The sequence below is a fragment of the Rhinoderma darwinii genome, chromosome 3 (genome assembly GCF_050947455.1).
Source record: "Rhinoderma darwinii isolate aRhiDar2 chromosome 3, aRhiDar2.hap1, whole genome shotgun sequence".
Classification (NCBI taxonomy): domain Eukaryota; kingdom Metazoa; phylum Chordata; class Amphibia; order Anura; family Rhinodermatidae; genus Rhinoderma; species Rhinoderma darwinii.
This window is the reverse complement of record NC_134689.1, coordinates 7,712,555-7,740,178: the sequence shown is the minus strand read 5'-3', so window position 1 is coordinate 7,740,178 and position 27,624 is coordinate 7,712,555. Positions and strand designations below refer to the sequence as shown.

Sequence of the window (27,624 nt, the reverse complement as noted above, 5' to 3'; positions counted from 1 at the left end):
GGCTGACACTACTTAGAAGCGGTGAAAATAAATGTGACCTATGTTACTGGCAGCGGGGTGTGTTCCACATATTCTTCTTTTTATAGACTGTTAAGCATTCACAGATCAGAACATTATTTTTCCTTTTTTTTTTGCCTCTGTTCCTGCCTTGTAAGCATCAATTTTATAGAAATCATAGGGTCCAACTGCAAATATTAGATCCCACCTCCCCAAAAGAAATTGTAGTCAGAGAATTACTGTCTATGTCTTCCATGATAATAGTTATTTGCTTTATCTTTTCTCTGCATTTGGTCCACACCTTCCTCAACGTTTCTTCCAGGTACGAGTCACATTCTGCTACTCCCAATATTGTGCTTGTTGCCCTGGCAAAATGGGCAGATAGTAGGGCTCGTCCACACGTAGCGGAATTGCTGCGTATTTTCCTTACGGATTTGCAAACGGAAAATACGCAGCAGAATACAGTAGCAGCAAAGTGGGTGAAATTTAACAAATCTCATCCACACATGGTGTAAAAATTCTGAGCACAAATGGACCTGCGATGCATATTTTTCATACAGCAGCATGTCAATCCCTGCTGCGGAAAGTGGACTGAATTGCTGCGTTTTTCGGAGATGTCTCCATCCCACAGCATAGCGAAAAATGCAGCAAAATACGCACCATTTTCTGCAGCAATTCCTTTACGCATGGCCCTTACTAATATTTTCATTTTTTTTTTTTTTATGTAGAATACCTTGTGACACAGAATTTTGTTTCGTTTAGTTTTCGTGTGGTCACAAAATGAATTTTAGTACAAAATGTCGCCCCATAGTACAACTGCTAAACGGGAGGATGGGGCAGCCCCACCTTATTCTTCTATGAAGCACGGGAGACAGAAGTCACTGTGACATTTCTCAATGCTGCTTCACACGTTTCTACATGTAATATTATTTAGTTTTTATTTACTTTATCTTTGAAATAGTTATTAATTAACCAATTGTGGCGGATCTCCCAGCAAGCACATTATAGGAACTTCTAGTCCTTCTAAACGTGCGGAGGCAAATAAAATATGTGATGTACACAGCTTTTAATTTGCATTTTCCAGGGTATACAAATCTTTTCATAGCTCTTATTTGAAGGTATGTGAGTTCATACATTAGGGAAATGCATTACTTATCCTGTTCTGATCCTGAGTTACATCCTGTATTATACTCCAGAGCTGCACTCACTATTCTACTGGTTGAGTCACTGTGTACATACATTACATTACTTATCCTGTACTGATCCTGAGTTATATCCTGTATTATACTCCAGAGCTGCACTCACTATTCTGCTGGTGGAGTCACTGTGTACATACATTACTTATCCTGTATTGATCCTGAGTTATATCCTGTATTATACTCCAGAGCTGCACTCACTATTCTGCTGGTGGAGTCACTGTGTACATACATTACATTACTTATCCTGCACTGATCCTGAGTTACATCCTGTATTATACTCCAGAGCTGCACTCACTATTCTGCTGGTGGAGTCACTGTGTACATACATTACATTACTTATCCTGTACTGATCCTGAGTTATATCCTGTATTATACTCCAGAGCTGCACTCATTGTTCTGCTGGTGGAGTCACTGTGTACATACATTAAATTACTTATCCTGTACTGATCCTGAGTTATATCCTGTATTATACTCCAGAGCTGCACACACTATTCTGCTGGTGGAGTCACTGTGTACATACATTACATTACTTATCCTATACTGATCCTGAGTTATATCCTGTATTATACTCCAGAGATGCACTCACTCTACTGCTGGTGGAGTCACTGTGTATATACATTACTTATCCTATACTGATCCTGAGTTACATCCTGTATTATACTCCAGAGCTGCACTCATTATTCTGCTGCTGGAGTCACTGTGTACATACATTACATTACTTATCCTGTACTGATCCTGAGTTATATCTGTATTATAATCCAGAGCTGCACTCACTATTCTGCTGGTGGAGTCACTGTGTACATACATTACATTACTTATCCTGTACTGATCCTGAGTTACATCCTATATTATACTCCAGAGCTGCACTCACTATTCTGCTGGTGGAGTCACTGTGTACATACATTACAAATACTTATCCTGTACTGATCCTGAGTTTTATCCTGTATTATACTCCAGAGCTGCACTCATTGTTCTGCTGGTGGAGTCACTGTGTACATACATTACATTACTTATCCTGTACTGATCCTGAGTTATATCCTGTATTATACTCCAGAGATGCACTCACTCTACTGCTGGTGGAGTCACTGTGTATATACATTACTTATCCTATACTGATCCTGAGTTACATCCTGTATTATACTCCAGAGCTGCACTCACTATTCTGCTGCTGGAGTCACTGTGTACATACATTACATTACTTATCCTGTACTGATCCTGAGTTACATCCTGTATTATACTCCAGAGCTGCACTCACTATTCTACTGGTTGAGTCACTGTGTACATACATTACATTACTTATCCTGTACTGATCCTGAGTTACATCCTGTATTATACTCCAGAGCTGTACTCTCTATTCTAATTCTGCTGGTTGTTATTGGAAACCGTCATCAAGCTTATCGTCCTAACAATTTAGCTGAGCTCCAGTAATGCATGGTGGTGACGGTCAGTTTTTCCTGCATCAGATAATTGTACAGTGAGCCACCAGCACGTGCTGCCTTATTATACAATGCCATCTAAGCCATGAGAGAAAGCCGCAGCTCAGATCAATACGCCAGAGATAACGGCAGGTCACGCGTGACATCATCAGTCGCAGCAGATGCAAAGCACAGCCTTTTCAATGTTTCTTTCTCAGTTCTATAAACCTCAGTGCTGTATTTCTGTAATTTCTTTATTTTTCGCACCGTTTCCTGTCTTAACCTTGACTTTGATGTTGTCACTGAGCTCTGCTCCAACTCTTTCTGTGCGCCAGCTGATATGCCTTATACACTAGAATACCAGCTGCCTGCTTTTTTCCTAAATAGTTCTTGCATCATTTGGAGGTGCGCTTTGGTCATTGTCCTGTTGTAGGATGAAATTGGCTCCAATCAAGCGCTGTCCACAGGGTATGGCATGGTGTTGCAAAATGGAGTGATAGCCTTCATTATTCAAAATCCCTTTTACCTTGTACAAATCTCCCACTTTAACAGCACCAAAGCAACCCCAGACCACCACATGACCTCCACCATGCTTGACAGATGGCGTCAGGCACTCTTCCAGCATCTTTTCAGTTTTTCTGCGTCTTCCAAATGTTCTTCTGTGTGATCCAAACACCTCAAACTTCGATTCGTCTGTCCATAACACTTTTTTCCAATCTTCCTCTGTCCAATGTCTGTGGCTTTTGCCCATATTAATCTTTTCCTTTTATTAGCCAGTCTCAGATATGGCTTTTTCTTTGCCACTCTGCCCTGAAGGCCAGCATCCCGGAGTCGCCTCTTCACTGTAGACGTTGACACTGGCGTTTTGCGGGTACTATTTAATGAAGCTGCCAGTTGAGGACCTGTGAGGCGTCTATTTCTCAAACTAGAGACTCTAATGTACTTGTCTTGTTGCTCAGTTGTGCAGCGGGGCCTCCCACTTCTCTTTCTACTCTGGTTAGAGCCTGTTTGTGCTGTCCTCTGAAGGGAGTAGTACACACCGTTGTAGGAAATTATAAAAGATCTGCCAGGCACAACTTCTGTGTATACGCCCATAGATAATCAGTCTGCACCTGAGTCTATGTCTCTGAGACTGACTCCAGCTTCCACCACTCAGGCTGGCAGGCTTAGGAGTGGGAGAGCCTATCGCAGCCTGGCCAGACGGAGCTAGCTCCCGCCCTCTGTCTATTTATACCTGTATTTCCTGTTCCTCCTTTGCTTGTGATTCTTCTCGTGTGGTTTCCTGGCCTAGCTACAGCTTCTATCTATTTGATCCTGCTCCATACTGACCCTGGCTTACTGACTACTCTCCTGCTCTGCGTTTGGTACCTCGTACACTCCTGGTTTGACTCGGCTCGTTTACCACTCTTGTTGCTCACGGTGTTGCCGTGGGCAACTTCCCCTTTTCCCTTAGCTTTGTGTTCCCTTGTCTGTTTGTCTCGTGCACTTACTGAGCGTAGGGACCGCCGCCCAGTTGTACCCCGTCGCCTAGGGCGGGTCGTTGCAAGTAGGCAGGGACAGAGTGGCGGGTAGATTAGGGCTCACTTGTCCGTTTCCCTACCCCCATCATTACAGAAATCTTCAGTTTCTTGGCAATTTCTTGCATGGAATAGCCTTCATTTCTAAGAACAAGAATAGACTGTCGAGTTTCACATGAAAGCTCTCTTTTTCTAGCCATTTTGAGAGTTTAATCGAACCCACAAATGTAATGCTCCAGATTCTCAACTAGCTCTAAGGAAGGTCAGTTTTATAGCTCCTCTAAACAGCAAAACTGTTTACAGCGGTGCTAACATAATTGCACAAAAGTTTTCAAGTGTTTTCTAATCATCCATTAGCCTTCTAACACAGTTAGCAAACACAATGTAGTATTAGAACACTGGAGTGATGGTTGCTGGAAATGGGCCTCTATACACCTATGTAGATATTGCATTAAAAACCAGACGTTTGCAGCTAGAATAGTCATTTAGCACATTAACAATGTATAGAGTGTATTTCTGATTAATTTAATGTTATCTTCATTGAAAAAAACGGTTCTTTTTTTTTAAAAAAAGGGAAATTTCTAAGTGACCCTAAACTTTTGAACGGTAGTGTATATATACACCCTCCAACTTAATAAAATGGAAATAGCACAACCGACTACCGCCGCCTATCGTACTGTATTGTATACAGAACTAGTACAGCAGTGTATATATAATACTACTAGTTGTATATACACTGCCTGGACTGACTGTATACACAATCTAGTACATGGCAGCAGTCCGGACATTTGTCAGCATATACAATTAGTGCAGCAGTGTCTGTATACTGTTATATACACATAGCTGCCCTGATTGCATATACATTACCAGCGCAGCAGTCTGTAACTATGGCTGACCCTCTAAATAGCAAAATAAAATCATATCGAATGTGAGAGTTTTGCAACCTTAATACATACACACAGTCAGCACACATGGACGACCACATACACACACATACATAGGCGGTCTATAGGGGTCATGATGTGTTTGATATGGCATAAGGCACTTCAAATGTAAGTTGCCCTGGGAAAAAGTGACAACCACTTTTATGAGCCAGAAATTTGAACAAAGCAGTTGTCACTTCTCTTCCCCCACTCCTCTGGGCAGAACATACACAGTGCATTACCCAGCAGGGGGCGACAATGAGCAGAAAGAATTTAATACCTGAGGAACCAAAATGGTCCCAAATTCCCCACCCCCTCTGCACTATAAGTTGACTAAATCTGCTGCTATCAAAAACAATACCCCCAACATACCCCACCATCGATCACTTGCTTAGAGTCTGGATTGTTTTTCGCACCCAGGCAATCAGTTGACTGGATCGCCCACTACTACTGACCACTCCCCTGGGGGCATAGACTACTCTACCTGTGAAAGAAGTGCCTGAACCAGTGGTTGGCATCACTAAGGGTCCTTTTACATGGCCCAAAATGGGCTGTGAAAACCAGCGCCGATTGATGAGAGAGCTCGTCGATCAGCTCCCGTTTCCTCCTTTCACAAGGAGCTATGACCGGTAATGTATAGGAATGAACAATCGTTACTACGATGATTCGTCCCTATATATTTCTATCTTGTCGGCAGCACATCTCTCTGTTTACACAGGGAGTTGTGCTGACTAGCGGCCATTTTATTGGCCGCATTAACGAGCCGATCAGTCGATGAACGAGCGTTTGATCGTTCAACAGCCAATCGCTGCCCTGTTTACACGGGGCACTGATCGGGAACAAACTTTCATGTGATTGCTCATTTGCCCTATAATTGACCCATGTAAAAGGGCCTTAAATTTGTTGTCTACAACCGGACAACTCATGATCTATCCACCGGAGTACATGTTCTGTGGGGGTCTGACACCCGGACCCTGCACTATTAAGCCGCTCCGGCTACCTCTGGGAATCGGACTTCCATGAAGGAAGCAGATGGCTCCAGTCATGCAATTGCGGATGGGATGGAGCGCTCCTTTTCAATATTCGTATAGACAATATATGCAGAGTAATGATGACAGATCATTTCTTTTAGTTAAATATGCGGATGACATGAGGTAAATGTAAACACTGGAGATAACGCGGACATTCACCTCTGAACAAGGTTTTACAGTTTATATATAGAAATCATTTGTAGAACAGGTTGTGTAACATTGCGCTACATATGTTGTTGACTTTATAAGTCTGTTACCGCCCGTATTATAGGCCAAAGTTGCTGAGCTCCCATCTCCCAGCATTCCCTGCTTGTCCAGTGTCTTCACAAAGCCTGCTTTGGTGATTTGCATTCTGGGAAGCATCCTCTTGACATCAGGAACTGTACAATCATCTGATGCAGGAAAAACTGACCATCACCACCATGCATTACTGGAGCTCAGCTAAACTGTTAGGACGATAAGCTTGATGACTGTTTCCAATAACAACCAGCAGAATTAGAATAGTGAGTGCAGCTCTGGAGTATAATACAGGAGGTAACTCAGGATCAGTACAGGAGAAGTAATGTATGTACACAGCGACTCCACCAGCAGAATAGTGAGTGCAGCTCTGGCGTATAATACAGGTTGTAACTCCGGATCAGTACAGGATAAGTAATGTAATGTATGTACAACGTGACTCCACCAGCAGAATAGTGAGTGCAGCTCTGGAGTATAATACAGGATGTAACTCAGGATCAGTACAGGATAAGTAATGTAATGTATGTATAACGTGACTCCACCAGCAGAATAGTGAGTGCAGCTCTGGAGTATAATACAGGATGTAACTCAGGATCAGTACAGGATAAGTAATGTAATGTATGTACACAGTGACTCCACCAGCAGAATAGTGAGTGCAGCTCTGGAGTATAATACAGGATGTAACTCAGGATCAGTACAGGATAAGTAATGTAATGTATGTACACAGTGACTCCACCAGCAGAATAGTGAGTGCAGCTCTGGAGTATAATACAGACTGTAACTCAGGATCAGTACAGGATAAGTAATGTAATGTATGTATAACGTGACTCCACCAGCAGAATAGTGAGTGCAGCTCTGGAGTATAATACAGGATATAACTCAGGATCAGTACAGGATAAGTAATGTAATGTATGTACACAGTGACTCCACCAGCAGAATAGTGAGTGCAGCTCTGGAGTATAATACAGGATGTAACTCAGGATCAGTACAGGATAAGTAATGTAATGTATGTATAACGTGACTCCACCAGCAGAATAGTGAGTGCAGCTCTGGAGTATAATACAGGATATAACTCAGGATCAGTACAGGATAAGTAATGTAATGTATGTACACAGTGACTCCACCAGCAGAATAGTGAGTGCAGCTCTGGAGTATAATACAGGATGTAACTCAGGATCAGTACAGGATAAGTAATGTAATGTATGTATAACGTGACTCCACCAGCAGAATAGTGAGTGCAGCTCTGGAGTATAATACAGACTGTAACTCATTACTACATTATTGAAGAGTTGGTTTGCCACCAACAAACTTCTTTCTAAGTACTTTTTATGCCCTTCATAAAAGAAATCACTGTACACGTTGCCTGACAGTGAAAAAAAATGTATGACCACAGCAGCCTCTTTAGTGTATACAAAGGTTAACAGCAGGTAATGAATAAATCTTTTAAACATTATACATATAAAACATTTCTAACATAATAAAGAAGGACTAGGACGGATGTATTAGGTATTAGGAGGGTTTCACACACAGCGTTTTTTTAGAAAACAGCACGGCATTCAGCAATAACAGGCCCAAATAGTGTTCTGCCCGATGGTTGTGATGACGGACTCCTCCGGTCACTGCTGAAAAACCTAGAAAATATAAACATTATATCCTTTATTTTTAAATATATATCAAATGACGCTGCTATTATAGACACCGGGCCCCGGAGTGAAGAAAATGACAGGAACTGGGAGAAGAGATTATCTACAGAGTCTAGTCTGGGGTCTCTATGTATTTAGGGGGTCTCAGGTCTGTATTCATTATAGGATGTTATAAAGGGGGTTATAACCACAACATGTGATTCAGATGCCATGGGTTGGGAGGGTGCACTACATAAATACGCTGGGCATAATGTAAAACAATCTGTGCAGTGCAATTATGTGACAACCCATATGGGAGCTGTAATGGCGGCCATAGTAGTTGTCACCCAACTTTCCCAGAAACAGATAAAGCTAAAAAAATTGCAGAAAATACTTTTTCTCGACAGATGAGGACGAGTCAAGGACAGGGAGTCTTTTTGTTTTTTTGGGGAAATCTTTCTAAGAATTAGTCAGACTGAGACCCCGTAACTTTGAAGCAAGATGCCTCCGGTCTACAGATCGCCTCCGGTCTACAGATCGCTCTATCCTGCTAAATTTTGTCCAATTTTTTAATGACTGCGGACATTTCGGATTGTTGCAGCTGCCTCTATCTAACTCCACATGTTCTAAACTCACAATGACATTGCAGAATCGCTGCTGAACTGACGGGCCCCACTCACTTCTATGGGAAGGGCTTAAGACATTTTACATATCATACACGGGTAGTACAAGGACTGGTCATACTATCGGCACACATCCTATGTGAACAGCAGCCGTGCACAACAGGACACTGGGGCACTATGGCTCTCAAGCCGGACTCCTGTGTTGTACTGAATGATGGGCATAAAATTCCAGTGATTGGATTTGGCACCTACGCCCCGGACACGGTGAGTACAGAACTGCTCTGCGCTACTCCGGTGTAACGGGTAGACTAGAAGATGCTACAGCCATAATACACAAATGAAAGACGTGGAAAAAAAAAGTACTCCTTGTGTCGGGCGCTCTTGTGCAGATGGTTCAGTGAGTCCACAATCGGATTTTACAAAAAAACGATTTATTCAGTGAACATACTTAAAATACAAGTGCTGCAACGCGTTTCGACCTCGTACCGAGGTCTTCTTCAATCATAATCAAGTAGGTTATCACCTTAGAAGAGCGCCATCTCTCTCTTTTTTGTTTATGAAATATAGCCATAATACAGTGGAGAGTCCAGATAAAAATCAAAGCATTAGCGTATGTTCACACAGGCCAGATTTGCTGCGGAAAAATCTGCAGCCAATCTGACCCAGATTCTGCAAGGAATTCCAGCCAAAATTCTGCACCAAATTGTGTTTGATTTGGTGCAAATTTTCAGCCAGATTTGCCACTGCGGACATCAGAAGAGGGGATTAAAAAAAATACCATACTCACCTCCCGTGGCACCACCGTAAAGATGCGTTCCTGCTCCCCTATGATTGACTGCAGTGGTCCCATAGGACCAAACATCATCCCAGGAGGCCGGCTGCAGAGAGACCAGACAGGTGTCGCTACAGGTGCGCCAGGGGAGGTGAGGATTTTTTAAATTTAATTTTAAGTTTAAATAAGGTTTGTTTGTTTTACTACTTGCGGTTTTTGCTGCAGAGACACAGTTGTTCTGCCGCAAAAACGCAACATTTGGCATTTGTTGCGAATTTTTACTACCCCATTCAACTCAGTAGGGAAAATCTGCAATAAATGCACAACCATTCCACATCAGAAATGCAAAAATTTGCACCGCAGATCAATTTCTACAGGGAAGTGATTTACTAAAATCTCATTCACTTTGTGGCTACTTTAATTTGCTGCTCACAAATCCGGACGGAAAATCTGCAGCAATTCTGCTATGTGTGAACATAACCTTACTGTGAATCACATGGAACATCAATGTTTTCCTATGAGGAAAATTAATGCAATTGCTGAATTACTTTTTTCTCCATAGGGAAAATTGGGGTCACTATCCACTAATGCTTCAGACTCCATCCCTACGCCAATTCAATGACACGGGTAACTGGAATCGCCATGTAGGCAGCAATTAGTTATAATGACTGATCATAATTACATCTTATTCATCTTATTCCTCACAGTATACCAAAGAACAGGCTGGGGAAAGCACCAAGGTGGCCATTGATGTCGGATTTCGACATATCGACTGCGCCTTTATGTATGGTAATGAGGTTGAGGTCGGTCAAGCCATTAGATCAAAGATTGCTGACGGGACGGTGAAGAGAGAAGACATTTTTTACACTGGGAAGGTAACCACAAAATTGAAACAAGTTTAAATTTCTGACTAATCAAAATGTTCTAGTTTTAACGATTTTCTCATAAACATAGCCACCAGGGGGCAGTGCTCAGCTTTTATCAGGTTCTTTATTTATTCTGCAGCTTTGGAGTAATAACCACACTCCCGAGAGGGTCCAACCTGCCCTGGAAAAATCTCTGAATGATCTCCAGCTGGATTACATGGATCTCTTCCTTATCCACACACCCGTGGAATTAAAGGTTTGTTCGAATATGATACAGGATTGGCCATAGCTATCAATGAAATATTGGATTTCATCAGCCTGGCTGCACAGTATCTGATTACTTTGTATTGGCAGATTTCAGTTTATCATGTATCACTTGAGGGTTAGCAGCCTTTATGTACAGAGCTTACTACTTTTGAATACAGATCTGGATGTGACTAGAGTAGAAGACATGATGTAACTTTGCAAATACTTTGTGAATTAGTGGTAAATGTGAATTCTTTTTCCCCTCCAGCCTGGAGATGATCCTTTTCCCAAGGACGAAGATGGAAAACTGATTTTTAATAACACAGATATCCGGGATACATGGAAGGTAAATTATAAGGACTGGATAATCCAAAGATTTTCATTCCTCCCCCACTCCGTTTTATTGACTTTGCGTCTGCACAGTTTTGGGTGGAGTATCTCTTCATATAACCACTTAAGTGTAATTCTCATTTCTAGGCTTTGGAAGCGTGCAAAGATGCTGGGCTTGTCCGATCCATCGGCGTCTCCAATTTTAACCGCAGTCAATTGGAGCTGATTCTCAACATGCCAGGACTCAAGTACAAACCAGTGTGCGACCAGGTGAATATTATATAACATTATAGACAAATCACTAGTAAATACTCTAGTCTTTAAAGAGATTGTGCAGGATTAGAAAAACATGGCTGCTTTCTTCCGAAAACAGCGCCACTTCTGCCTTCAGGTTGCGTGTGGTATTGCAACTTAGCCTATACATTTCAATGGAGTTGAGCTGCAATACCAGACAAGACCCATAGATGGGTGTGGCATTATTTTTGTAATAAACAAGTCATGTTTTTCTAATCTAGGACATCCCCTTTATGTGCTGTCGCCGTTTTCTTGTGTGCTGTTTATATATATATATATATATTACCGATCCATTATATCTCTATACAGGTAGAATGTCACATATTTCTCAATCAAAGTAAGTTACTGAAGTTTTGCAAGTCTCAAGACATTGTGCTGGTCGGATACAGTGTACTGGGGTCCAGCAGAGTGGAGAACTGGTAAGACTAAGTATTATTGATGGCTACATAGAAATAGAGAATTTAATGGAGCCTGGTGCCCTATGTCCGCGAGCCATATAGAGTTCTGTCCAGGATAACATACTGGGCTAAAACTATTTGGAGGCGAGATTATATGTCTTGTTAATTGCATATTAAAGATTATATTTACTATATTACTCCAAAAATAAGTTGTAATAAGATCAAAGGTTTCCTATGAAATTGAATCGAGTGTGTATGTATACGTTTTAGACTGGGAATTTAGATTTTGATTGGGACAGGGACTGATGTGAGTGATGGCAATCTCTGTACAGCGCTGCAGAATATGTCGGCAACAGAATATACAGCTCTCTATGTAGAACAATATCACTACTATAATACTGCCCCCTATGTACAAGAACATAGCTACTTTAATACTGCCTCCTATGTTCAAGTAAAAAAATTATTATAATACTGCCCGCTATATAAAAGAATATATCTACTATAATACTGCCCCTCTATGTACAAGAATATAACTACTATAATACTGCCCCTATATACAAGAATATAACTACTATAATACTGCCCCTATATACAAGAATATAACTACTATAATACTGCCTCCTATATACAAGAATAACTACTATAATACTACCCCTATATACAAGAATATAACTACTATAATACTGCCCCCTATATACAAGAATATAACTACTATAATACTGCCCCTATATACAAGAATATAACTACTATAATACTGCGCTATATACAAGAATATAACTACTACAATACTGCCCCTTATATACAAGAATGTAACTATTATAATACTGCTCCCTATATACAAGAATATAACTACTATAATACTGCTCACTATATACAAGAATATAACTACTATAATACTGCCCCTATATACAAGAATATAACTACTATAATACTGCCCCCTATATACAAGAATATAACTACTATAATACTGCTCCTATATACAAGAATATAACTACTATAATACTGCCCCTATATACAAGAATATAACTACTATAATACTGCCCTATATACAAGAATATAACTACTATAATACTGCCCCTATATACAAGAATATAGCTACTATAATACTGCCCTATATACAAGAATATAACTACTATAATACTGCTCCTATATACAAGAATATAACTACTATAATACTGCCCCTATATACAAGAATATAACTACTATAATACTGCTCCTATATACAAGAATATAACTACTATAATACTGCCCCTCTATGTACAAGAATATAACTACTATAATACTGTCCCCTATATACAGGAATATAACTACTATAATACTGGCCTCTATATACAAGAATATAACTACTATAATACTGGCCTCTATATACAAGAATATAACTACTATAATACTGCCCCTATGTACAAGAATATAACTACTATAATACTGCTTCCTATATACAAGAATATAACTACTATAATACTGCCCCCTATATACAAGAATATAACTACTATAATACTGCCCCTCTATGTACAAGAATATAACTACTATAATACTGCCCCCTATATACAAGAATATAACTACTATAATACTGCCCCCTATATACAAGAATATAACTACTATAATACTGCCCCTATATACAAGACTATAACTACTATAATACTGCTCCCTATATACAAGAATATAACTACTATAATACTGCCCCTCTATGTACAAGAATATAACTACTATAATACTGCCCCCTATATACAAGAATATAACTACTATAATACTGCCCCCTATATACAAGAATATAACTACTATAATACTGCCCCTATATACAAGAATATAACTACTATAATACTGCTCCTATATACAAGAATATAACTACTATAATACTGCCCCTCTATGTACAAGAATATAACTACTATAATACTGTCCCCTATATACAGAAATATAACTACTATAATACTGCCCCTATATACGAGAATATAACTACTATAATACTGCCCCCTATATACAAGAATATAACTACTATAATACTGCCCTATATATACAAGAATGTAACTACTATAATACTGCTCCTATATACAAGAATATAACTACTATAATACTGCCCCTATATACAAGAATATAACTACTATAATACTGCCCCCTATATACAAGAATATAACTACTATAATACTGCCCCCTATATACAAGAATATAACTACTATAATACTGCCTCCTATATACAAGAATATAACTACTATAATACTGCCCCTATATACAAGAATATAACTACTATAATACTGCTCCCTATATACAAGAATATAACTACTATAATACTGCCCCTATATACAAGAATATAACTACTATAATACTGCCCCTATGTACAAGAATATAACTACTATAATACTGCTCCCTATATACAAGAATATAACTACTATAATACTGCTCCTATATACAAGAATATAACTACTATATTACTGCCCCCTATATACAAGAATATAACTACTATAATACTGCTCCTATATACAAGAATATAACTACTATAATACTGCTCCTATATACAAGAATATAACTACTATAACACTGCCCCCTATATACAAGAATATAACTACTATAATACTGCTCCTATATACAAGAATATAACTACTATAATACAGCTCCTATATACAAGAATATAACTACTATAATACTGCTCCCTATATACAAGAATATAACTGCTATAATACTGCCCTCTATATACAAGAATATAACTACTATAATACAGCTCCTATATACACAAGAATATAACTACTATAATTATCTTTTTTATTTGAAAACTTGCAACAAATTATTACAATACCTTTGCAATACACTCATAACAGATAAAGAAAATAAACATTTGTCTCTTAATAACATCACAATCATTAAACAAACCATAATATATGAATATTGCTCCAGTATAGATTGTTTCAACTATTTTTCATGATATTATTCTAGACAGTATTACAGGAGAGTTCTTCTTTATTGGTGACCGGGCAGCATCGCGCACACCACAGAGGGTACACGGTCACCACATTTATGACATATAGTAAACCTCTATGATATAAACTGAGTTCGGGGTAGAAGTCTCCATACAGCAGCTGAGAGTTTCACGGTCCCACTAGATGTGGTGACTGCAGGGACACTGCAGGGACATTACTCTGTAGATAAGACTCTTGTATAAAGAGGACATTGGTTTTGTCGTCAGACAGACGCTGGAATATCGCCCGCCGCCTGCTCCTATTCTTCACACTATTCACATTAATAGGAGGTGATTTTCAGCCTCATCCTGGTTACATGTCTTTCCTACTTTTTTTCCTTCTTCCACTGCTATGTCCTGTAACACCCCATCTTTTGGTGGACATTGGGGGGTCAGCATCTTCATCCTGAGGTTCGTCATCTGGGTTCTGTGAGGAGACTTGCTCCATCTCTGCTTCTTCTTCCTGGTCATCTTCTCCCAGCGCACAGTAACGTCCCCCAGTTATCGCCAGCACTGGAGACTCCGGTGATTTCTTTGCAGCAGTGATTTTTTTCCTAGAAGAATTATCTGTTTTACTTCTCCTTTTAACCGTCTGAAACCCCTCCTCATCAATACTGGTTGCTGCGGCTGGATCAGCTGGTTTTTTACTGGTCGCTGCGGCTAGATCTGCTGGTTTTTTACTGGCCGCTGCGGCTGGATCAGCTGGTTCCTTACTGTTCGCTGCGGCTGGATCAGCTGGTTCCTTACTGGTGTTGGGCGGATGTTTAGATGTTTTGGTGACAGAGTGACTGGATATTTTACTTTTAGCATGACCTCTATTTTCAGTGGCTGGTGACACTTGTGCAGCATCCACAGATGGGACATTCGTCTCTGGAGCAGGGTCTCTGGTACTTCGGCTCTCATCATCGTTGGGACTTCCAGTTCTGGGGTTGTATCTACACATATGGAGACATCCTCCTGGTCTTCCTCCATGGCTTCTTTAAAGGTCTCCTCTTTATTATGTTCTGCATGCGGACACTCCCGGAATGTATGTCCAGGTCCCAAGCACAGGTTACAGATGACAGGTCCTGTACAATCGTCCTTCACATGCCCAAACTGACCACATAGTGAGCACTTAATACGGGAACAGTTGAATGGCAGGAGTCTGCCCCCACATCTATGGCACAGTCGCGGTTGACCAGGGTAGTAACATACGCCTCTCTCCGAGCCCAGGTAGAAGAAGTGCGGCAGATGTCTGGTCACTCCATTCTCCTGAACCAGCTGGATCTTGACAGAATATCCTCCATTCCAGATCTCCTCCTCATCATAGATCTTTGTTGGCAGTCTCTTCACCTCACAATATCTGCTCAACCAGTGCTGCAAATCTGCCAGAGCCACCACCTCAGACTGGAACAGGACGGTGGCGGTGACTACCTGGGGTTTAGTCAGCTGGATGACATGTAGATGCTCCCACATCGCGTGCTCCTTTGTATCGTTCTAAATACTCCAGAATAAATCTAGACTATATTGCAGCTTGAAACTGATGTCATAATTCCTGCTGGAGGGAACGTGGATCAGAGCGAACACCTCAGAAGCTTTAAACTTCATAAACTCCTTCAACAAAACTTTCCCAATGTAGTCTGGAGGGGAGGTTTTCCTCTGGTCCTTAGTACCTGATTCTGACCGCGTTCCTCCTCTGAGGTGTGGGGTTAGTCGGTCTTGTGACGCTGGTGAACAGTCTCCTGTACTGAGGTCTGTCAGCAGGTGGGTCAGGACTGGACCTCTCCTCAGCTGATTGTACTGCAGATCCTCCTGTGTCTGCTCCTGATCGCTGTGTAACCTGCACTCCATTCACTGACACTGCAGACGGCTGAACCTCCAGAACAGGGTCTGCAATGTCCGCCTCAGCCTGTGCTGCTGGTTCATCCGATATCAGACTGTCAATCACCGCGCTGAGCGAGTTCTCACTTACAATGTCAGTATATGCGGCACTTTCTTGCTCACTCCCAGGAGTGCCACTCGCATTCACTTCATCAGTACTGCACATAGAGTCTACTGCAGTTAACCCCTCGTCAGCTGGCACACATTTCTCTGCAGCTTTAGCAGCATTTGTGTTGGCTGATTGCACAGACCCCACACATGATGAGAGATGTGATCCTCCAGCCACTGCACACTCATATCTTCCAGGGTTTCCCTGTGCCACAATATTATACACAGTCTTATAGTCAGTGTCTTTTTTTGCAATGATATTTTTTCTCTTCACAGTTTGGGCTCTGGTCTCCCTTTTGTTCTCAATTGCCCAGTTCTTTATTTTGGGTACTGTGCATGATTCTTTCTGCAATCTCTCCTTCAATATAACCAGCTCACGTGTGCAAACATCCAGACACTCACATTTCATCAGCTTTGCCTTTGGATCAGTCTCTTGGTTAATTTCAGTTCTCAATTTGCGAACTTGCATTTCCATTTTAAAGATATTTTTCTTTGTCATTTTTGTGCACAATTCACCAACATTATGAGATTCAGTTGACTCACCAGCCACCATTTCCAGATCATCACCTCCACCATCTCCATGCTGCAGGCCAAACTCCAGACTCTGGGCTTTCCCAGGATCATCAGCCCAGGACCCCTCCCCTCCACCTGGGTAAGAAGCCATGCATAGTCCTAAGGGTATGTTCACACGTAGTCAACCAAAACGTCTGAAAATCCAGAGCTGTTTTCAAGGGAAAACAGACCCTGCTTTTCAGACGTTTTTTTACCAACTCGCATTTTTCGCTGCGTTTTTCGCGCCGTTTTCGCTGCGTTTTTTACGTCCGTTTTTGGAGCTGTTTTCATTGGAGTCTATGAGAAAACAGCTCCAAAAACGTCCAAAGAAGTGTCCTGCACTTCTTTTGACGAGGCTGTATTTTTACGCGTCGTCGTTTGACAGCTGTCAAACGACGACGCGTAAATAACAGGTCGTCTGCACAGTACGTCGGCAAACCCATTCAAATGAATGGGCAGATGTTTGCCGACGTATTGGAGCCGTATTTTCAGACGTAAAACGAGGCATAATACGCCTCGTATACGTCTGAAATTTGGCCGTGTGAACATACCCTGACAGGGAGCTCACAAGCACACGTCTATCCTCTCCTATGGACAAGAATATAACTACTATAATACTGCCCTCTATATACAAGAATATAACTACTATAATACTGCCCTCTATATACAAGAATATAACTACTGTAATACTGCCCCTATATACAAGAATATAACTACTATAATACTACTCCTATATACAAGAATATAACTACTATAATACTGCCGCTATATACAAGAATATAACTACTATAATACTGCTCCTATATACAAGAATATAACTACTATAATACTGCCCCCTATATACAAGAATATAACTACTATAATACTGCCCCTATATACAAGAATATAACTACTATAATACTGCTCCCTATATACAAGAATATAACTACTATAATACTACCCACTATATACAAGAATATAACTACTATAATACTGCCCCTATATACAAGAATATAACTACTATAATACTGCCTCCTATATACAAGAATATAACTACTATAATACTGCCCCTATATACAAGAATATAACTATTATAATACTGCCTCCTATATACAAGAATATAACTACTATAATACTGCTCCTATATACAAGAATATAACTACTATAATACTGTCCCCTATATACAAGAATATAACTACTATAATACTGCCCCCTATATACAAGAATATAACTACTATAATACTGCCCCCTATATACAAGAATATAACTACTATAATACTGCTCCCTATATACAAGAATATAACTACTATAATACTGCCCCTATATACAAGAATATAACTACTATAATACTGCCCCTATGTACAAGAATATAACTACTATAATACTGCTCCCTATATACAGGAATATAACTACTATAATACTACCCACTATATACAAGAATATAACTACTATAATACTGCCCCTATAGGGCATGGCCAGGCGTGGCGGATTTCCTCCGCAACTGTCCGCATCAATGCCGCACAGAATCTGCGTTGCAGATTCTGCGGCGGATCTGCCCAAATGTGCAGTAAATTGATGTGGACTAGCTGCTGCGGACTGCGGTAAAAGTGCTTCCCTTCTCTCTATCAGTGCAGGATAGAGAGAAGGGACAGCACTTTCCCTAGTGAAAGTAAACGAATTTCATACTTACCGGCCGTTGTCTTGGTGACGCGTCCCTCTTTCGGCATCCAGCCCGACCTCCCTGGATGACGCGGCAGTCCATGTGACCGCTGCAGCATGTGATTGGCCTGTGATTGGCCTGTGATTGGCTGCAGCCATCACTTAGGGCATGACCACACGTGGCGGATTTCCTCCGCAACTGTCCGCATCAATGCCGCACAGAATCTGCGTTGCAGATTCTGCTGCGGATCTGCACAAAATGTGCAGTAAATTGATGCGGACTAGCTGCTGCGGACTGCGGGAAAAGTGCTTCCCTTCTCCCTATCAGTGCAGGATAGAGAGAAGGGACAGCACTTTCCCTAGTAAAAGTAAACAAATTTCATACTTACCGGCCGTTGTCTTGGTGACGCGTCCCTCTTTCGGCATCCAGCCCGACCTCCCTGGATGACGCGCCAGTCCATGTGACCGCTGCAGCCTGTGCTTGGCCTGTGATTGGCTGCAGCCGTCACTTAGACTGAAACGTCATCCTGGGAGGCCGGACTGGAGACAGAAGCAGGGAGTTCTCGGTAAGTATGAACTTATATTTTTTTACAGGTTGCTGTATATTGTGATCGGTAGTCACTATCCAGGGTGCAGAAACAGTTACTGCCGATCGCTTAACTCTTTCAGCACCCTGGACAGTGACTATTTACAGACGTCTCCTAGCAACGCTCCCGTCATTACGGGAGCCCCATTGACTTCCTCAGTCTGGCTGTAGACCTAGAAATACATAGGTCCAGCCAGAATGAAGAAATGTCATGGCAAAAAAGCAAGGCGCATCCGCAGCACACATAACATGTGCATGACAGCTGCGGACTTCATTGCGGAACTTAGAATCTCCATTGAAGTCAATGGAGAAATTCCGCCATGAGTCCGCCACTGCTCCGCAACAGACAGAGCATGCTGCGGACACCAAATTCCGCTCCGCAGCCTATGCTCCGCAGCGGAATGTTACGCATCGTCTAAACGAACACTTCTAAACAGAAGTGGAAGTCAATGCAGAAACGGCTCCGCTGCGGATTAACGCTGCGGAGTGTCCACAGCGGAATTTAAGTGAAATTCCGCCACGTGTGAACCCAGCCTTAGACTGAAACGTCATCCTGGGAAGCCGGACTGGAGACAGAAGCAGGGAGTTCTCGGTAAGTATGAACTTCTATTTTTTTTACAGGTTGCTGTATATTGTGATCGGTAGTCACTGTCCAGGGTGCAGAAACAGTTACTGCCGATCGCTTAACTCTTTCAGCACCCTGGACAGTGACTATTTACTGACGTCTCCTAGCAACGCTCCCGTAATTACGGGAGCCCCATTGACTTCCTCAGTCTGGCTGTAGACCTAGAAATACATAGGTCCAGCCAGAATGAAGAAATGTCATGTCCAAAAAGCAAGACGCATCCGCAGCGCACATAACATGTGCATGACAGCTGCGGACTTCATTGCAGAAATTAGAATCTCCATTGAAGTCAATGGCGAACTTCCGCAATGAGTCCGCAACCAGTCCGCCACTGCTCCGCAACATCCATTGTATGCTGCGGACACCAAATTCCGCACCGCAGCCTATGCTCTGCAGCGGAATTTTCAGCCTCGTCTAAACGAAGCCTACTAAAAAGAAGTGGAAGGCAATGGAGAAACGGCTCCGCTGCGGATTAACGCTGCGGAGTGTCCGCAGCGGAATTCAAGAGCAATTCCGCCACGTGTGGCTTTGCCCATATACAAGAATATAACTACTATAATACTGCCCCTATATACAAGAATATAACTACTATAATACTGCTCCTATATACAAGAATATAACTACTATAATACTACCCCCTATATACAAGAATATAACTACTATAATACTGCCCCCTATATACAAGAATATAACTACTATAATACTGCCTCCTATATACAAGAATATAACTACTATAATACTGCCTCCTATATACAAGAATATAACTACTATAATACTGCCCCCTATATACAAAATAATTACTGTAATACTGCTCCCTATATACAAGAATATAACTACTATAATACTGCTCCCTATATACAAGAATATAACTACTATAATACTGCCCTCTATATACAAGAATATAACTTCTATAATACTGCCCTCTATATACAAGAATATAACTACTATAATACTGCCCTCTATATACAAGAATATAACTACTGTAATGCTGCCCCTATATACAAGAATATAACTACTATAATACTGCCCCTATATACAAGAATATAACTACTATAATACTACCCACTATATACAAGAATATAACTACTATAATACTGCCCCTATATACAAGAATATAACTACTATAATACTGCCCCTATATACAAAATAATTACTGTAATACTGCTCCCTATATACAAGAATATAACTACTATAATACTGCTCCCTATATACAAGAATATAACTACTATAATACTGCCTCCTATATACAAGAATATAACTACTATAATACTGCCCCCTATATACAAAATAATTACTGTAATACTGCTCCCTATATACAAGAATATAACTACTATAATACTGCCCTCTATATACAAGAATATAGCTACTGTAATACTGCCCCTATATACAAGAATATAACTACTATAATACTGCTCCTATATACAAGCATATAACTACTATAATACTGCCCCTATATACAAGAATATAACTACTATAATACTGCTCCTATATACAAGAATATAACTACTATAATACTGCCCCTATATACAAGAATATAACTACTATAATACTGCCCCCTATATACAAGAATATAACTACTATAATACTGCTCCTATATACAAGAATATAACTACTATAATACTGCCCCCTATATACAAGAATATAACTACTATAATACTGCTCCCTATATACAAGAATATAACTACTATAATACTGCTCCTATATACAAGAATATAACTACTATAATACTACCCCCTATATACAAGAATATAACTACTATAATACTGCCCCATATATACAAGAATATAACTACTCTAATACTGCCCCTATATACAAGAATATAACTACTATAATACTGTTCCCTATATACAAGAATATAACTACTATAATACTGCTCCTATATACAAGAATATAACTACTATAATACTGCTCCTATATAGAAGAATATAACTAATATAATACTGCCTCCTATATACAAGAATATAACCACTATAATACTGCCTCCTATATACAAGAATATATATACTATAATACTGCCCCTATATACAAGAATATAACTACTATAATACAGTTCCCTATATACAAGAATATAACTACTATAATACTGCCCCTATATACAAGAATATAACTACTATAATACTGCCCCCTATATACAAGAATATAACTACCATAATACTACCCTCTATATACAAGAATATAACTACTATAATACTTCTCCTATATACAAGAATATAACTACTATAATACTGCCCCCTATATACAAGAATATAACTACTATAATACTGCCCCTATATACAGGAATATAACTACTATAATACTGCTCCTATATACAAGAATATAACTACTATAATATTGCTCCCTATATACAAGAATATAACTACTATAATACTGCCCCTATATACAAGAATATAACTACTATAATACTGCTCCTATATACAAGAATATAACTACTATAATACTGCCCCCTATATACAAGAATATAACTACTATAATACTGCCACCTACATACAACAATATAACTACTATAATACTGTCCCCATATACAAGAATATAACTACTATAATACTGCCCCAAATATACAAGAATATAACTACTATAATACTACCCTCTATATACAAGAATATAACTACTATAATACTGCTCCTATATACAAGAATATAACTACTATAATACTGCCCCCTATATACAAGAATATAACTACTATAATACTGCCCCTATATACAAGAATATAACTACTATAATACTGCCCCCTATATACAAGAATGTAACTACTATAATACTGCCCCTATATACAGGAATATAACTACTATAATACTGCTCCTATATACAAGAATATAACTACTATAATACTGCTCCCTATATACAAGAATATTACTACTATAATACTGCCTCTATATACAGGAATATAACTACTATAATACTGCTCCTATATACAAGAATATAACTACTATAATACTGCCCCCTATATACAAGAATGTAACTACTATAATACTGCCCCTATATACAGGAATATAACTACTATAATACTGCTCCTATATACAAGAATATAACTACTATAATACTGCTCCCTATATACAAGAATATAACTACTATAATACTGCTCCCTATATACAAGAATATAACTACTATAATACTGCCCCTATATATAAGAATATAACTACTATAATACTGCTCCTATATACAGGAATATAACTACTATAATACTGCTCCTATATACAAGAATATAACTACTATACTACTGCCCCCTATATACAAGAATATAACTACTATAATACTGCTCCTATATACAAGAATATAACTACTATAATACTGCTCCTATATACAAGAATATAACTACTATAATACTGCCACTATATACAAGAATATAACTACTATAATACTGCCTCCTATATACAAGAATATAACTACTATAATACCGCCCCTTATATACAAGAATATAACTACTATAATACTGCCCCTATATACAAGAATATAACTACTATAATACTGCCCCCTATGTACAAGAATATAACTATTATAATACTGTCTCCTATATACAAGAATATAACTACTATAATACTGCCCCCTATATACAAGAATGCAACTACTATAATACTGCCCCTATATACAGGAATATAACTACTATAATACTGCTCCTATATACAAGAATATAACTACTATAATACTGCTCCCTATATACAAGAATATAACTACTATAATACTGCCCCTATATATAAGAATATAACTACTATAATACTGCTCCTATATACAGGAATATAACTACTATAATACTGCTCCCTATATACAAGAATATAACTACTATAATACTGCTCCCTATATACAAGAATATAACTACTATAATACTGCCCCTATATATAAGAATATAACTACTATAATACTGCTCCTATATACAGGAATATAACTACTATAATACTGCTCCTATATACAAGAATATAACTACTATACTACTGCCCCCTATATACAAGAATATAACTACTATAATACTGCTCCTATATACAAGAATATAACTACTATAATACTGCTCCTATATACAAGAATATAACTACTATAATACTGCCACTATATACTAGAATATAACTACTATAATACTGCCCCTATATACAAGAATATAACTACTATAATACTGCTCCTATATACAAGAATATAACTACTATGAAACGGCCCCCCTTATAAATATACAAATTGGTAAAAACAGTGTTGAAAAATTTATTTGAAATATCTTACATTTAAGGAAAAGCGCTAAATGTTATGAAGTTTTTTGTTTGCTGTCTATCAGGATAGATCAGAATTCCCCCCAAGTACTTGAAGACCCTGTTTTAAATACAGTCGCTAAGAAGCTGAAGCGCTCCCCGGCGCAGGTGGCCATGCGATACCTGCTGCAGAGGGGAATTGTTGTCCTTGCAAAAAGCTTCAACCCTGAGAGGATCAAACAGAACTTCCAGGTAAGTGGAGCAAATCCAAAAATAGCATTATATTGGGAAATTGTTATTTGAGCCGTTCTGTTTTACTTCATATTGGAAGCTGTGATGGGCAGGACCTTGTCTCCTTTAAGCCTGATTCACATGGTTGTATTACTGTAACCTCACTGAAATTCCACAACACTATGTGTGAACATGGCCCAAAGGTCCATTTGGCTTGGGCCTGTCATAAATAGAAGCTCTATGAGGGCATGACCAGACGTGGCGTATTTCTTCCGCCACTGTCCGCATCAATGCCGCATACTTCCTGCTGTCTTTTAAAACATTTCATCTCAGTCTGGCTGTAGACCTCGAAACACATAGGTCCAGCCAGAATGAAGAATTATCCTTTTCTTAAAACCAATACGCAACGCAACACACATAACATCTGCGGATTTAATTGCGGAATTTTGAATCTCCATTGAAGTCAATGGAGAAATTCCGCAATGAGTCCGCAACAGCCAGTGTATGCTGCGGACACCAAATTCCGCACCGCAGCCTATGCTCCGCAGCGGAGTTTTCCGCCACGTGTGCACGAACCGAACTAAAAAGGTGTGGAAACCAATGGAGAAAATGTCTGCTGTCGATTTCCGAGGGCGGACTGGCCGCAGCGGAATTCCAAAGCAATTCCGCCACGTCTGGCTATGCCCTGAGTGAAATTCCACTGAATCGGCTCCTAAAAAAGAAGTGCGGACTAGATCAAATGGAGTTATCTGGGGCCCAATGCAAACTCTGTCCCTCCCCACCTACATGTGCTACCATGGTGTATTCTTATATGAAAAAAGGGCCCTTGGGCCCCCTCAGACACAAGGGCCTTGTGTTACTGCTCCCCCTGCACCCTCGGTAACTATGCTCCTCTATCTGGCCTGTCCTTTAAAACATATTGTTAATTTTCTTATTTTTTCTATTTATTTTTTTGAACTGGTTCGAATTTTTTTGTTTGTTACTTTTTACCTCAATTATAAGAATTTTGTCTAAGGTATTATAAATGATGTCAGGGTGTTTAATAGACCCCCTTATGTGATCTCTACAAATGACATTACAACTATTGCAAATTCCTTTCATCTAAATAAAAAATTCTGAAAACAGGTTTTGCTTTTCTCCTACAGGTTTTTGACTTTGAATTAAGCGATGAAGATGTTTTAACTCTCGATGGAGTGAATAAAAACATGCGTTACCTGAGTATCGATGTGTAAGCGTCTTTCATCTAAACGGCATTCAGGAATTTAGATAAAGAAACATAGAAATATAAATGTATTATTATATTTTATTTCATGTTTTTATTGTCCTTATACTTATTTTTATTTATTATACATTTTTTTTATAATTTATTATTTTATTTTTATATTTAATTATTTTGATTGATTTATTTTTTATTTCTTAATAGTTTTTATTCTTTTATTTAGAATTATTTATTTTTATTATTATTTTTATTTATTTTTTTATTTATTTATATTTATCATTTTTTATTGTCATTTTTTATTTATATTTATTTTTAAAAATATTTACTTTTAGTAATTTTTTTAAATTTATATTTGTTTTCTCTTTTTTATTTTTTTATTATTGTTTATTTATTTTAGCTGGAAAGAACACCCTAAGTATCCCTTTCATGATGAGTATTGAGAAGAATGAAGAATCACCCTGTATTCAACCTGACGCCTCATCCACGCCATGCTTTTGTATACGCAATTTATCCGCATTTTGCGGATAAATTTCTGGACCCATTCATTTCTATTGCCCCATGCACACAACCATGGTTTTCACGGATCCGTGCTGAGGCCGCAAATCCGGACCGTAAAAACTCAGGACAAGTAATTTTACGGTCCGGATTAGCAACTTTATAAAGAGTTGTTGCGGATCCGCTAATCCTGATGACACACAGATGCACAACAAAAGTTTTTGTTGCTGACAAATAGACCGCAACAGATCTGTGGTTCTGCGGCCCTCATAACCAGTACAGTTGTGCGCATGAGGCCTAATAGTTTCTCAGTCTTTGCGGAATATACGATGTATGATATGGATTGTGACTGCAGCGGTGTCCCAGGGAATATGGCCTGGATTTGAGATGACCGAGTACCTGGTGACCTTTTTAAATTCCACAACATTTTGAAAATGCAATAAAAGACCACAAAGTAACAATTTTTCTTGAATATTTTCCCTCAATTCACTTTATTGGGGGTGGGGGGATGGTGCCGTCTGTTTGATTTTTGAAACTTATTCCCCAAAAAAACTAAAATGGACCAGGATATTCAAGCCAATGAGTTTTCCTAAATAGTCTATTCAGTATTAATTTCAGCTATCCCAGTCTCCTTCTTGGCTACCAAACGGTTGAGAACTAGTAATGGCATCTGTTATCGTGCCCGTAGCGGTCCCCTAGCTTTTTACAGATCCTTAAGTTTATATAAATCTGTAATTTGCTGTAGAGTTTATTTCCCTCTATTCTATTTTTTTCCTACTGTTCATTTCATGTAAGTGTCAGTTTTCACTGTTCTGGCATTCTATTCATGAACAGATTTATAGGCTCTACCCACATAGACAGATAAATATACAGAATATAAATGCTAATATGTTATATCAAATAAAACATGTGGTTATCTTCCAATGCTACATTTGTCACTGTAGTCTGGGGGCCCCCTGGCATTGCTCCTTGTAGCGGCTGCATTACTGCAAATGTATCAAGATTACCGGACATCACCACACAGAATCGCGTCTGTCAATGTCATGAGCGCCTCCCACAGGTCACCTCAATAGCAACACATACAATAGGCCTTCAGTTCTGTATGCTACAATTGGTGTCTCCGCTCCCCCACAATTTCCCCCCTGATTTCCTGGCATTCTTAGCTGAATAAGCTGCAGGATGATAAGAGAGAAATTTAAAATATGTGTTTTCGTTGTGTTTGTTTTTTTTCCTGAATTGTTACGAGTTTGTAATTTTTGCAAATATTTTCACTGCAAAGTTTCTTCCTGTCTTTTTAGTAATTTCCTAAATGATCCTGATGACACCGGCCGCAATTGTATCCTGTAAAATACAAGAACCTGGCAGCTTAACAATATAAAAAAAAAAAAAAGAAGTTTTGCTGGTTATTCACATTAGATCTTACATGCACATTGTATAGCACTGGTTCGGGGCCGAATGAGGGGGTGGGGCGGTTCACGATCTACAGTTTGTCCCCTTTTATCTCAGATTAGAATTAAAAGTTGTATTATGCATGAGGATCCATGTACAGTACAAGGCATTGGTGTGTGCATGGACCCTGTATGGCGAACACAGAGTCCCTACCGGTCCATATTACAGACCTCTGTGTGCTGCAGTACGGTGCCATCGTGAGGCACCGTATTCTCCCCTAAAACCAATAAATGAAAATCAATAGCACCTTTAGCTCATAGTTGTCAACCCCCCCA

At 39.3% G+C, this 27,624-nt stretch overlaps 1 protein-coding gene across 1 annotated transcript; it reads left to right on the top strand.

The window, feature by feature from the left end:
• Positions 1-8,663: 8,663 nt before the first annotated feature.
• LOC142748648 (aldo-keto reductase family 1 member C1-like) lies at positions 8,664-26,361 on the top strand. Its single transcript, XM_075855797.1, has 9 exons — positions 8,664-8,828; positions 10,044-10,211; positions 10,342-10,458; positions 10,717-10,794; positions 10,926-11,048; positions 11,382-11,491; positions 24,042-24,207; positions 25,332-25,414; positions 25,803-26,361. Exons 1-9 carry the CDS (start codon positions 8,742-8,744, stop codon positions 25,843-25,845), a joined length of 975 nt encoding a protein of 324 aa, XP_075711912.1. The 5' UTR covers positions 8,664-8,741; the 3' UTR covers positions 25,846-26,361.
• Positions 26,362-27,624: the final 1,263 nt, after the last annotated feature.